Genomic DNA, 15,548 nt, shown 5'->3' with positions numbered 1-15,548 from the left:
AAGCAAAGGCGAGTTACTAATCATTTATATAATCCTATATATACTTCTCACATAAATCATAAGTAATTGTAACCATAAGTTTGTGTATTTTTTCATTGAGTTCCGGTAAATAATAGATATCTAGTATGATGCCATATTGCACAATGTATTCTAATATTTCTTCACGCAATATCAGCTCTTAATTGTGAAAGTTTAATTTAGATAAGAGATTAATTGTTAGTTAGTAACCTGAAAATGACTATTTGCTAAGGAATATTCCCTAAAACTTGAGCTTTAATTTTTTAAGGAATAATATCATTACCTATAGGATTTATTAGTATAAGTATTAAGCCAAAATTTGATACCAATATGTGAATTTTCCCAATTAACACTGATGAATACAAAGTATGTATATCTACCTATACAAGAAAGTATATCTAATACATATCTATATTGGAGATATATCAAGAACGGTGCAAGTAAAGAATTGGAGATGTCCCTTACTATATTTCATAGAATTTACAAATAAAAGTAACGAAAAATGTTAATAAACTAGACGCGGTAGAGAATCATCGAATTGGCCAATAGAGCTCGAATAATTAGCAACAATCACGGATAAACTGAACAGCTATCCCGCTAATACCGCATAATTCTAAATCAGCGTTGGTTAAAATAGCGTTCAATAATCACAACGCACTTAATGAATGCATTTGAAAAGTTAAAAGCCCATTGTTAGGCCGCAGCCACGCAGAGCGACTAATTAACATCGCGCGGTAATACCGCCCAGTGTAGAAGTGGACTTAGCGGCATTATCGCCTAAATTGTCCTAATGTTTAGTTGCGAGCGGTGGTCATTAGTGATTTTAGATACAAATGTGAATGGACATTGATTGTCCATATCGTGATATGATATTTTATTGAGTGTGTAAGAATTGTATGAAAACTTGCATTTCGAGTAATGCGATTTCCTTTTGATAAGCAAGTTAATTTAAAAATATATTAAAGACACACCAGGGTAATACAATAATTTATCTCCATTAGGTATACTATAAAATTAAACTGCGTCAATTAATGTTTTACGATAAATTAATATAATATTTATGTCTACAAATGCATATCGGAATGTAAGCCTTTGTATACTCTCAATTCTACGTCACAAGGTAAAGATCACACGTCCGCCGTTACACCAAGGACACGGTCAACCTACGCATCCCCACACCAAAAGATTAATTTTGTATGAAACCTATAATAATATCATAAGCCCATTCAAATGGGGGAGTCCATACAAGCGATTAGATTAACGAACATCGAAATTGTGTGCGAACTAAAACGCAGTATTTAGACGACGCAGGCAGACTCGATTTAGTAATTAATTTTACCGCGCGAAGTGCTCTAAATGCACTAGAAACTATAATCCTCATTAAAATGGGAATAGGCGACTATTCATTTTCCCATCAAATATAATTTTGGCTTCTAAACGCGAATATAATTATGTGTTTCAGCGAATCGGATGAACGCAGCGCGGTTCTAATGTACTCATTAAATATCCTAACACATCTTTTCATTGCATTTATATGTGTTTACATTGTGAATTAATTCACTATTATACTCCAGCCATGAAATGTACTTTGTAATTAAAACGAAAAGTACTTATGTTTACAAATACTTTTCATTATTAATTAGTATATAGGTACATAAACAATATACACATATGACATAAATGCATGATAAACTGAAAACAATACACGTATATATTTGAATCGCTACATAATATATGAATGATAATAGCAACGAAAAGAAATTAAGCACTTATAAAAGGCAATCCGACGGAATACAATAATACGAGGCGATCATTTCATTTTGTTCTCGGGTCGCTCAATTTTTCGCATAACGCACCGTCCGATGAAAACATAAATTAATCTCCTCATTTTTTGCATACAATTTTATATCATTGAGTTCAAATATCTGAATGCGATGCATTTCGCGAAGCGTAATCCCACGTCACATTGATAGATACGGATTACTTCTGACGAGATTGAATTATTTCATCGCGATAAAGCTGCATTATTTCATTACGTCATAAATGAATGAATTTCGACGACTTAAATTCGAGATTTATGTACCTATACGTACGGTGGGCAGGAATAAAATTCGGAATCAATATAGGACGAGCGACGAGCGTGTCGAGAGCGCCTGTGTCGACGCGATATCCGACACGGGTTGGGATTAAGCGACGTCAAATCCGGGATTAAGCGGGCCGGGATAAAGCGGACCGGTTGAAGCCCGGGTCAGCGGGATTCCGCCCGGGTAATAAAAGTGTCTGCAGCCGATTTAGGCTGAGCCCGCAGGCAATTCGGCTCGGTTACCAATTGCTAGGTAATTTCGTCGTGCGAGTGCGATCTGTCCGCACAAAGCCGTTCTAATGCCCGACAATGGGATTAGCCCAGTGTCGTCCGGCCCTTACAATTTATTGGACGGAATCAGTTGTCCGAATTAAGATCAAATGGAAGATATCTTGCCAATGTAGACAGTGTAATTTCCACTTCTATTGTTTTATGCTTCTATTTGCAATATCTACATGCTCTTGGCCATGTTACCTACATAATGTACAATGACCTATGGTTTAAATGACCCAACAAAATAATAACCAGAAAACGATAAAGTTGTGTTATAAAATAAAGCATTATTTAACCCCAAAAAAGTAACACAAGCATTATCCTTTCCCAAGTGTGCGCAATTTGCATATATTTATTTAGATAATGAAAGTTTTTCAAACTAATCCGCGCTTCGCAAGCCGCTCAACCGTTACGGGGGAACGGTAATCCGGATTGGAGATTCATTAGGCCCAGATTATACTTCATTGAAATCTGCCTTGAATCTGCGTAGTTATAGTAGTAAATTAACTGTATTATTAAAGTGAAACTTCTACGCGCGTTCAGAGTAAAATTTCAAGTTCGCGACATGGCAATACCGTCACATGATGGGAGTAAGGCGGCGATTTGGTACCCTTGAATCTTGCCAAAGAAGTTTCACTTCTGACACGTGTGTTCGTCACACACGCTCTTTTTTATTTATGTATAGGTAATCACAGTATATAATATATAACAAACAGCGGGAATTTTACTCCTTAACCCACGATCAAATCATTCTTTGACAAAAGTACGTTGGTATTTCTGAGCATACACACTGTTAATTCCGCTAATATCAGCTAACAGCCAATTTATTTGCCTCCGCATCGTTATTGAGGTAAAAAGCCATAATCAAAGGCAACATTATCCTTATTGGATAAGACTGGGGAGATACATCAAACGGTAACACGTGAGAACGTAAACAACGAATATATCGTATGAAAGCTCATGTCGTTAGGGATATTTATTTATTTCATATATAATGTATTCAATTCAACCCCGGTGTATCTATTAAATCGGATAATACTTACAACTTATGACTTATTTTGGCTAATGAGGCTTATTCAATTTGGGAATGAGTAGATAGTATAAGGTGAAGAAGTAGGGAAGAAAAATATTGCTAAAACCCAAAACAAACTTGATTTATAACGCATATACACAAACACCAGCTTAAGCGCATTTATTTTTTCCAAACCAACACGCATAAACACATCGCAAATAATATGAATTAATATATTGAAACAAAGATTAAAGCGCAAAACGTAGCTTACAGAATATTCAAAAACCGGCGCATAATCCGTAGTCGGAGCTTATCTCTTTATACGAGCCGGGCCGGATTACATCGTCCACCAGGTTATCCCGATAAAATATAATATTCTACGAATATATGAGTATATTTTAATAATTATTTCCATACTCATAACATGCTATTGACTAAGAGAAATCTGCTTTTATTGGTGGAACAAAAACAAGATTTTATTTAAGCAATTTCGTCTAACTCTACATTAATTCAATATTAATCTATTAATTAATTACTAAGATATTATGTTCTTTTATTATAAGTACTAAAAAAATCCTTACAAACATCGTCTCAAAAAATGATATTTAATAGAATATAAAGCTAGAATTGCACCCGAAACTTCTAAAACTTTATTAAACTTTGCCAGAAAATGATAAAAAACCGGTTCTTTAATACGAATGTTTATAAATTTTGGCAACAGTAACTATTGAATAGCCATAAAAATACTATTGAATTGGATCTTTCACATGACTGCAATCCTCCCTTTGAATGTAGTCAGATTAATGGATTAAGCAGAAGATTATAAATAACTAGCGACCCGCCCCGGCTTCGCACGGGTGCAATGCTGATACTAAATACACTACAGAAAAACTGTGAACGTTGTACATATATAAAAACATAGCGTCGCCCGCTCCGGCTTCGCACGGGTATAAAATAGATAGCCGGGCGGCCGGCCTGTAGCGCTGCAAACGCTACGTCCCGCAATTTTTAAATCTGTAATATCTTCGAAAATATTCACTTAAATCATACGGTGTAAAGGGCCATATAGATCTATATTAAATGAACAATGTATTCAAGGTATTTAATTGGTTAAGGATTAATGCTGTATTGGTTAAAATCGCATCGAAAATTAGCCATTATTTGTCGTAAAAAGTAAATGACAAAAAAAAGTTATTGTGGGTTATTCATAAGAGATAGACATATACCATCGCGGACTTTTCTGTAGACCTTTTCAATGTGTATAATACTTAGTACATTATTTTGATAAAACTCGTAGGGTTCAGCCTGCGTTTGCAATTTAAGCGGAAAAAATGTAATTTTTTACGACATCACATTAGAGACCTCAAAAATAACAGTATTTCTCCACTATTTAATGGATGTTATTATACATATAAACCTTCCTCTTGAATCACTCTATCTATTAAAAAAAACCGCATCAAAATCCGTTGCGTAGTTTCAAAGATTTAAGCGTACAAAGGGACATAGGGACATAGGGACAGGGAAAGCGACTTTGTTTTATACTATGTAGTGATTGTCTGCTGCGCAAAGACCCGTACACGCGTGTTTCCACAGATAATGTATATCGTTCAATTATTATTAATTGTAAAGCTTCCTATTATACTTGTGAAATATTTATTTCCAAAATCTCGTTACCTAGTAAGTCAAGTTATGAAGAATATTATTATCACAACTTCTAAAAAAGAACGAAAATATGTAACTTATAGAATTACAATCCTTTATCTACCTATACTACCTAAAAGCTTCGATCAGAAAATTGCTATTTGTAATTTCCACACAGTTAAACTGCATAGCATCCATCAATTTTAGTATAAAACACGAAAAACATCATATAGGTATATGTTTGTACGACCCGCTAATACACGGGACCCTATCGTAGGTCGCGGTTCTACCCCATTGCAAGGTTCATTGACTATCCAAATCCGAAGCGATCACATAAAAAATAAACCTTACCCTGTCGTATTAGGGTTACTTTTGGAATGTAGGTTAATATACTTTCTATTGATAATCGTAGCAAGCGGATTTGCTAAGTATCCAAAAGGTAGGAATAATCCAGTATTTTTTATATTTCATAGTAATTTGTACAATAACATATTTTCCATAAATTATTAAAACATTAAGAAAAATAAACATATTTTATATTTCCTTACTCTCACATTAAAAATATATTAATACATTTAATATAGTTTAAAAAGCACGTAAAGTAGATACCAAATAAGAGATCCCGTTTACATTATTGGGGTCACCATAATTTTGTGTACCGGTACTAACTTCATTACTGGATACTTGAAAAACACGTTGTAAAACTTATTTTTTGAGCATACAGATGTCTTCATTAACCAAAGTACAGCAGTGACAATAGCCAATAATAAATAAATAACTTTAATATGCTGTTGTTTACAAATTAAAGTTGTAAAAACATTTATAATGAGTAATTTTAAATGGATTTCGGATTTATTCGGGGCATTCATATTCTTATAATTTGTCGTCAGAAAAAAACTAAAACAATAATTACTATTACATAATTAAATTTATTTTTGAAGATCAGTATGTATGGATAAATCTTATCGCTTCTTTAATAAAATCTAATAATTTATAAGATAATATTTTTATGTATCCATCTATTTATAATTCAAGATGAAGCTTCATTAATTCTTATAATATTTATTTATAGCTGATTTATTTTAAAAATAATTGAAACTAATTATTAGGTCATGTATTTTTTTTTTATTAATTTACACCGAATGAAATATTCTAGGAAGAAACTTTGTCATAGGTATTTTTAAATACTTCGAAAATATTGTAAACGACAAAAACAGAAACATGCAGCCCATAAAATAATACATATTAAATAGAACAGATATACATATTAATTAATAGACGTAAAACTTCCAAAAATTATTTACAAGAAAAGGTTTCCTTTTCCTTTTCCTCCTGGACCTCATTTTATATCCCAATACCTCACAGTCTGATAATATATAGAGAAAACTTTAAAAGGAATACAATAAATTCGTTAATACATGAACGGAACAAAAAACTAATGATTATTCAGTGTTAATTGGAAAGTATAATGAATACCAACCAACTTAAGGCTTACATTAGTTTTTATTCACTCTGCTATAGCATAGCTATAGTTAATATTCTTTATAGCCGTTACCTTATTTACATGTAACTTTAATAATGTAGGATTGTGATTGAATATTCAATAACTTCTCAGTGTACAGTTGTAGACAGTTTGTCTGTAAGTAAATTATTATTCATCATGATTAATATTTATTAATTTGTATTTTTAACTGTGTAAATACTATATAAACCTTTTTCTACATATAAAATAAGACGTGTTTAAGGTTTCTATACTAATATTAAAACAATACATCATATATTTTATTTGTCATAAATCATAATAGGATCGGTCCATCCAGAGATAATCGCATGTGTCTCGTTCTAACACTACGACAGTATCCGCAAATCCTATCCCCGTCTCGCTCTAATCCCTTATTTGAATCTTATCAGATCTTAGGAGATATACCGCGGTAGTGGTCGCATACATGTTAGTTGTAAGATTATCCGTCAGGGATGTCCAAACTTGATAAAAAATATTTTTGTTAAAATTTTTAAAAGGCATTAAACGTTAACGTACCTAAATACGAATTTATATCTTAATTTGAATGCACTTTTTAATTATTATAGTTATCGCTCAAGTATGTAAAAACTAAAAACCATTAACTGGTTCTCATTTAGCAAGTCACAAATGTGAAGCACAAAGCACATTTAACAGCACACATCATTTCCAAAAAACATCAGGTATCATCTTAGCGCAGCCCTATTAAACCAGCGTTTATTAAGGCTCGTCCACACTAAATCCGCGATTAATGGCCAATGGACGCGCGATTGAAGCTAAATTTATGTTTCTGCACGTCGACAGATTACGTTGACACTAGAGGGACGTACGCAGCTGCCGTAATCCGCCTTAAGCGATCCGAAGATTTCCAATTTGAAATGTTGCCTACACCTGCTTCACGAATTCATTCATATAAATATAGATTTGTTAACGCAGTTTATATGTTAGTCAACCGCGTGTAGAAAAGAAGCTGATATGAGGATTCTTATAGCCAAGTCTTTATCACTTTATTGAACTGATAAATGTAAGCAATGCCGCTTTTCAGGCCTTTTATTTTAAATTAGCTCACGAAAATCAGTTTTTGTAGTGAAAATAAATTATGAGGGAATTGTGTAAATCCAATACAAAATATAGGTAAAACACAGCATTATTTTGAATTATTAAAACAATATGTTAACTATAATACATCTCATTAGAACATTGACCAAATATCTATTCAAACAAATGTACTAAAAAGCAGAGCAAAAATAATTAAAAGAACAACTCATAATTGTTTAGCTGTTTAAATTTAACGAGCCGTTTTATAGGGCTATACCTATACCGTAATAAGATAATATTGCTAACCCTTTGTAGAGATTAAGATTTTGCTAAGGGCGGGTGTACAAACCCCAGACGGGGTCTGGACCCTTTGTCGTTCACTTCTATGGTTTTTACGATGCTTAGACGAAGGGATAAATGTTATAATATTTATTACATTCCACTTAAGCGGGGCCTTTAGCTTGTACACTTTTAATCCATTTTTGATGCATAAAACATAAAGTAAAAACATTTATTTAAATCTACAAAGACTCCGATAAACGTTCTACGAATGGAAAATTATTGTAGATTTTTTAAAATAACCGCGTGTTTAAATATTAATATTTAGTTAACATTCGTTTGGTCTACTAACTATTATGCACTCGACAAGATATATTTGCGACATAAAATGCATTACAAACCAACAATTCAGCATTTCAAAATCTTTAATTACAAGTAGAATAAGGTTAAGCCGCAACCAAGTACGGTCGATCTTAACAAATGTACCGGATCATCCTCGCATCCGTGAATCGACTTTATCGATCCATATCAAGCTTAGCTGATTGCGCTTCTTTATTGCCAACGGATTAAATACAGCTGTAGGTAAAGTACCTACACATACGTAAAGTATTTAAATTTCAATATGTTTTCTGAGTTAATATTTCATACTCGAAGAAGGTCGATGTTAAATTATGTAATAAGTTTTCCTTAAAATATTAAAATTTAACTACTCATTTCCGCTATTTAATGCTATATTCAAATGTCTAATGTAAAATGAAAATAACAATAGTTAGATTTCTTTTTCTTTTTCACTCAGGGTAGTCCAATTCGTAGCGTATTTACATTAGAATATACACACAGTTTCATCCGTGTATCTTGTGACACACACATGCAAGGTTAAAACATTGTATAAAACACACACAGCTATATATAATCTCGTGTCCGTGTGTGCGTTAAGCTGAATGCAAGCCACAAATTGGGCTCAAGTGCATGGGATAATCTCCCTATGATTGATGAAGCAGCCGCCAGCCACCCTTCTTATCTTTGTTCCTCGCTGTCTTACGAATATGCCTTATGACAAAATGTATTGCTTGATTTAAAGTTCAATTTAATCTCGCTAAAATTAAATTCAATGAAGCTTTGCCACTCGGATTAACAAAGCATAAAGTAGTCAAATATTCTAATAATTGTTTTTTTTTTTATTATTGTTTTATTTATTAGCTGTATCTAATTAGAATATAATTAGATCGTCCGGTGTGGACCCAGCTAATTCACATGAACTTGCAATTTAACCGTATTAATGCAATGTTTACGCGGCTTTTAAATCTTCATCATAGATACAATGAACTTATTTGTTACCGTCACGTAATAGGTTTTATAGCGTAAAAAAATATAAAAACACGATAACAAACTACAGCAGTAAACTCGGGTTTAAAATCAAAACACGAATGACCCTGTGTAAACAAAAAAGTGACACAACTATCGCTCTTACATATATGTACATATGTGCTATAATAGCGTGTAGCACGAAAGTTTTTACTATGGTAGAAATCTATAGGATAATCCCGAAGGATCAAGCCGGCGGTAATGCCTGTGGGATAAGCAGGCTTACCGCCTGTAACATCCGAACGTATTGCGTTTTCAGCAAACAAATACATTTAAATCAAAGCGAAATTGAATTTTAGTTATACTATGAAATATTTACGTGAAAGACATTTTTATTTCATGTATTTTTCTTAAATGAAACTTTTCAGACATTACACTTTTATACCGTCTATATCTAAAAGATGTATAATTTAATTGAAGAGGAAAATATATGTCGTGTCTTAAGTTTTACATAATAAATTAATTATTGAAGTTTAAAAAAAACGCATTAGCCTTGAAAATATCCAAAAATCAATAAAAAAAATAAACTAGATCCGAAACCTAATACTTACGTATCGTAATTCATAACACTATCAAGATTGATCATAAAACGCCACGTCTGAAAATAAATATAGAGCTTAGAAATTATAGACCTAATAAATAATTTTTATATTAGTCTAGGAGCGTATCAGAATTCCTACTCAAATTTCCGACTTCATTCACAAATTTCTAAACAACACCTACACTTTTAGAAGCGTCATTTCATCGTTCATGATTTTTATTTTGCATTCACATTTTTATCCAGATAATTCTCCAAACATTCTAAATGAAAGTTGTCAACTATTTTAAAAGATCGTTAAATTCCAATCAGCACCACCAATTTGATACAATTCGTACCTACGTCTTATTAGAATACGCAAGGATCGTCTCCGATTCTTAGCTTCAGCTTAGCTTAGCGGTAACAAAGGAAGAATCGTATATAGCACATACAGAGCTTACTGGTCTGATCCGGATGAAACCGGATTAGGTAGCCGCAGCCCACCGCCCGGGATACATCTCCTACGGGATTACGAAAATCCGGATTTACTTGAATAACTTGCTCGGGATTTACATTGTAATCGCCTCCTAGGTAATAGAATTTCGGATGTGTTATATTGGTATAAAAACAGGTCTTACACGAGTTTTTCGTTAGTGCTTTAGTATTTGGTAGATAATTTGTTTGTACGCAAAGTGTTCTGTGTCAATTTGCAATTTTATTATACGAACAACAAGATAAGTATTTATGCAAACTTATTAGAACATTAATGTATTTAGTAATTTTCTTATAAGAAGTTGTGTATGGAAAAGGAGAGATGAAGATCTTATTCGATAAATGTTGCAGTGTTAAACGAAGACGTTTAGTATAAATTGAGAAGCCGTTACCATCTTATATATAAAATTCTCGTGTCACAATGTTAGTCTGCATACTCCTCCGAAACGGGTGGACCGATTCTCATGAAATTTTCTGTGCATATCGGGTAAATCTGAGAATCGGCCAACATCTATTTTTCATATGTACCACGGGCGAAGCCGGGGCGGACCGCTAGTGTTTATTTAAAATATTGTTGAAAAGCTAAGAATCAAACAACATAAATTGTTAAAATAAATAATATGTCATATGCAAAACGCATGCCTTTGTCGATCTATAAACCAATAAATTAATCAGTTATGATTAGGTTTTAAAATATATATGGTAATATAATGAAGAGTTTAACAGGTTATACATACAGCAAACATAACGGATGCGGATTAGTGGGCTCCAGGGTCAAACGTCCGTTTTATAGATTGTCATAATCACGATTATCTTTTAAAATATGAATCCCATTTAGTTATAATGTACGTAATATGCTAATATTAATTTATGATAATACTACCAATTGAAATTCTTTTTTTATTAAAAAACATAATTTATAAAATAACGAAACTATGTTTGCGTTGTAACGTAATTTATAACCAAGAGTGACGTGCTAAATAAAAGAACTGTCAACTTTCCCGCGCAAAAATACTGGCAATTTGTAAAAGAATAAATTCGAATAAACAATCATAACACCATAGATAATAATTAATAAGGAACCAAGACCAACACGAAAATTCGAAATTCAAACAACACAGATTATATAGAGATTGAATCCATCTCTTTGTCAACACATACTGAAGTGTAGCACACACGGATACACGTACGTGTATGGATCAGGACTAAGCCGGATTACTCGACCGTCGGATCTGGATTGTATCCTGAGGTCGAAAATATTATAGATTTTCGCAAACGAAAAATGTTTTAGAATTTTAATTTTCCGTGAACAAAAATATTGTCTAAAGCAAATCCTTACTATCAAAGTTAAAATTTCCAGGTTTTCTTCATTTACGACCGGTTTCAATATGTTGTGTACTTATCTTATTTGACAGTTAATATGATAAGTAATGTTTGAAAATAGATCACAAAAAGTGTTAAATAGTCTAACAGTAACATTATCCGCAAGTGGTGAAACTTTTCCTTTAAAATAAGTATGTTCAGAACATTATAAGTAGGTACTTAATATTATGAGACTGTTTGAATTATAATTAGATAGTATATTAATACAATGTAACATTACCTATATTACAGTATATAACAAAATATGGGCTTATACATAATCAAATAATTTTTCTGCGTTTTTCCTAATTTCTTAGCTTTTAAAAAAGTAATCATAGCTCTTTCTATCCACATATTTATGCCAACCCGAACATACCGTTAAACTACAGTTTTATAGGCATTTCATTAGCTTAATCTCGGGCTAGGCATTGCAATAATATTCGGCTTAAAACTGAACACTATTAGTCGTAATATAAATCGATAGGACGTACAGGCTGCGATTATCCGGATGATCCGGGCCGGATCAGCCTCGTGTCGCCCGGAGATAAAACGGGTACTCCCCTCACTACGCTTTTGGATACGTAACACGTATGCTGTGTACATTGATTTGATATAGTTTGGAATGGTGTAGATGCGTTATGTTAAAACGTATAAATCTATTTGGATAAGGACATTTTTGAAATGTTAAGTGTATATAATGTTAACTGTGGCGGAGCTGATTCGCGTAGATTTCGATGAAAAATTACCTGGTTTTGGATAATCCTTTTAGAATGTGATTTGTGAATTAAAATATTTGAAATTGTGTGTGCGTCGATACAGATGGTAGATATTTTGATTTGATCGATGCAGGAAGGAATGGAAACTTTAGAAGCATTTACGATATTATGAGGATACATTAAAATTATTATTTAAGCATGCAAGATTAATTATAAAATCTGCTAAAGAACTTCTTATCTCAGTATAATCTGATACCAAATACTAATATTTTTCATATTCAAATTAGTTATTTTTTTATATTATGTTAATAATATCAAAAATAGTATACTTATGACTTATCATTATAATATCATCTGTAGGAAATATAATAATATTTTAAAAAATATGAATAATTATTATGATCTGTTCAATTTAACTCTCTTATCAGATACCTTGATCTCATACGTGCTTATTTTTAAATGTCATAATTTTAATTCAAAAACGTTAGATGCAAAATTATTATTTACAATACGCCTTATACTTTATTCAAAATAAAAAATTCCATACAATAAAAAAAACAAATCGGCTTATCTATATAAAACCGGCTTAATTCGTATGATGAAGCGTCGGCAGATTAAACACTATTATTTCAATTTATATTTTTATGGCTTATCTGTTCATAATCATATAAAATCATATTAATTATCGATATTATGACAAACAAGAATAAAATATTAAACAATTTTATAACTTGTGAACTGAATATCAATCATATTATAGGTAAATATTTTGTATTCTATAAATAAATCATTTTAATTTCATTTCAAATTTTCAATGTATCTGGTATATGATTGATGCATATTTTAAAACAATAAAAAGCTATGGCTAAATAATTTTTAAATAAAAATATTTTTTTCTGCTATCGGTACACAGGTACGAATTGACAAAAAGATATATCTACAGCGGAGTATAATCCGAGGGGCATTGTGCAATCGCTAATCGGCGCGGATCGACGCACTCGACTTGAAATTAATAATGATTTATACCGACCGATTAGAGGCATTAGGTATTAACTCGCCACCGTGTCTTTGGCGGGCCACGTGATGTATGTAATTTCTACGAGTATATTATTCTTATCTTTTATTCGATGTACCGAGCCTTAATCCTTTTATTTAAGACTCAAATTTGCATGTATAATATGACAGGTGATACTTAAAGCTAATCGGACGAACGGAGCTTAACGCTCTTTGTAAACGATAAGTAGGGAAATAAAATTATGTTTATCTATGTTAAACATCTTAGAAAAACTTCGCATGTTCGCGAGCGATTCCAAAAGGAATATTTTATGGGAAAATGTTATATCTTTTGTATTCAATGACTTTTCCCAGATTGGAAATTGCGTCTCTAGATTACTGGCAACATTCTTAATTTTTTTAATCGTGCAATGTCTCATTATTTAAAGCGCAGCTGTGTTTGATACGTTAAAGAAATTCTTATTGTTTTTGAATGTGTTGCGCAACGTTTGTATGAGTGTGTAGAGCGGCTTAAGCTTTGTACGCGCCTTACGGCCAGACGGGATGTCCCGGATTAGATTTAAGGGGTAAAAGAACTCGAAAGGGATAGACATAGACAGATTTACTATATAGTGACAAGGACAAAAGATCAGAGATTTAGAGATTATGATTCATAAAGAGCAGAGAATGAATGGAAAATTATAACGGAGGGAATCAACGTAGGGAATTAAGGCGCACGCTCAATGTTATGAATTCGTGTCATTTTGGATTTCATGGAGTATGCGCTCCTGCTCTGCATTGAGGACTTTCATTAACTTTAAATCGTGAATTAATTTGTTTTAAACATCCTTTCGGTGTTTATGAATATTAATCATAAAATATCTTTTTTATAAATAAAAAAAAACTAGCATTTTCCTGTTTTGCGACTATTTTGAATTATATGGCACACCGCACAATATAGTTTGATAGAAATTCTAAATTATGATATTGTGAATTAAAATCACATTAAAAATTGTTATATTATTTTCCCATAGAGCTTCTATAAAATATCTCAGTATAATCAACACGCCGAAAATTCTCAAACCAAACTGACGTCGGCCGAATTGAAAGATATCAGTAAATCAATTAAAGAGGAGATTAACGCAAGATGAGGTCCAACAAAGAGTGCGAGGGGACCGCGCGTGACGAGGAATAAACGGTGCAGCGACGTTTCTATAGATTATCGTTACTTATCCTACTGATAGACGCATTGATACTGTGTCTTTCCGGCGTAAGTTTTGAAGAACATGCCGAACTAAGTTAAGTTTTAAACTTTTGTTCTTATAAAGATTGAAATATATGTACAATTTGAACACTTTTAAATAATTAAAAAATAGGTAGGTATAATTCCTTATGATGTTTGTTTTCATTAGTTTGACAAACGTTATAAACACGATATTTAAATTTATTTGCAATATTATAAAGATTTTACAAAAAATTATGTTAATTTTCTAAATGGGTTCTATTCTATGCATAGATTATCCATAAATTTGAAATACTTTTTATTTGAGTACACCAACCTCTACAGTTATCATACTTGTAAGTATACCTACTGCATAATGCACACCTAACGCTTTATCCAATCAAAGCTTAATTTTGAAATATATTTGTTCTAATATTTCCTAAAAAAAACAACTAGTACTTGCAACTTACCAGTAATACCCTTATTCAGTATGTTGTTAAAGGCCTCATTCTTCGGGGACAGATGCGGGGTGTGCAGCGGCCGATCGTGGTGGACCGGCGCGGAGGGCGGGCGGGGTACAGTGCGCTCCTCCGGCGAGCGGCGCGGCGGCGTCTTGCTGCGACGGATCTCTGATGATAGACTCTGGAACAATATTGGAAGAAATTAGTTGATATGAATGAGATATGGGACATTTTAAAGAATAGAAACATTTCGATCACTAGGCGGGTTTCGGAGTCCGAAACCCGCCTAGTGATCGAAATGTTTCTGGTCCGAAATTCGGACCCGCGTCCAGCGCCAAAATTTCGCCTCTTTATTCTATCAAATGATGAAATGTGTTTAAAAATGACATATTTCTGATGATAGAGTCAGCAATGATATGGAAAGTCGTTCAAAAGACAATCAATGTAAAATATAGAGAATGAGACATGAGTGTATAGTTTCTAATTATTTTTCAAATTCTATGTAATAGAGAAGTGTGTTCAGTTCCGAACTTTTTGACTACCAACTTGTAATATGT

General features: G+C 32.6%; 1 protein-coding gene across 1 annotated transcript in view; it reads right to left on the bottom strand.

Moving 5' to 3' along the window:
- The window catches only part of dve (SATB1_N and homeodomain domain-containing protein dve), a 65,008-nt gene that overhangs the window by 16,152 nt on the left and 33,308 nt on the right, over nucleotides 1–15,548 (bottom strand). The window contains exon 2 of the mRNA XM_089696210.1: nucleotides 15,001–15,172. Coding sequence (XP_089552336.1) covers nucleotides 15,001–15,172 — 172 coding nt within the window. The remainder of the gene's footprint in view (nucleotides 1–15,000; nucleotides 15,173–15,548) is intronic.

Source organism: Colias philodice, chromosome 6 (assembly GCF_061535455.1).
Source record: "Colias philodice isolate Cphi_HAF_F1 chromosome 6, ilColPhil1 Martin Lab GWU primary, whole genome shotgun sequence".
Taxonomy (NCBI): domain Eukaryota; kingdom Metazoa; phylum Arthropoda; class Insecta; order Lepidoptera; family Pieridae; genus Colias; species Colias philodice.
Note: the sequence above shows the minus strand (reverse complement) of the source record. Positions and strands in the feature narration are given on the sequence as shown.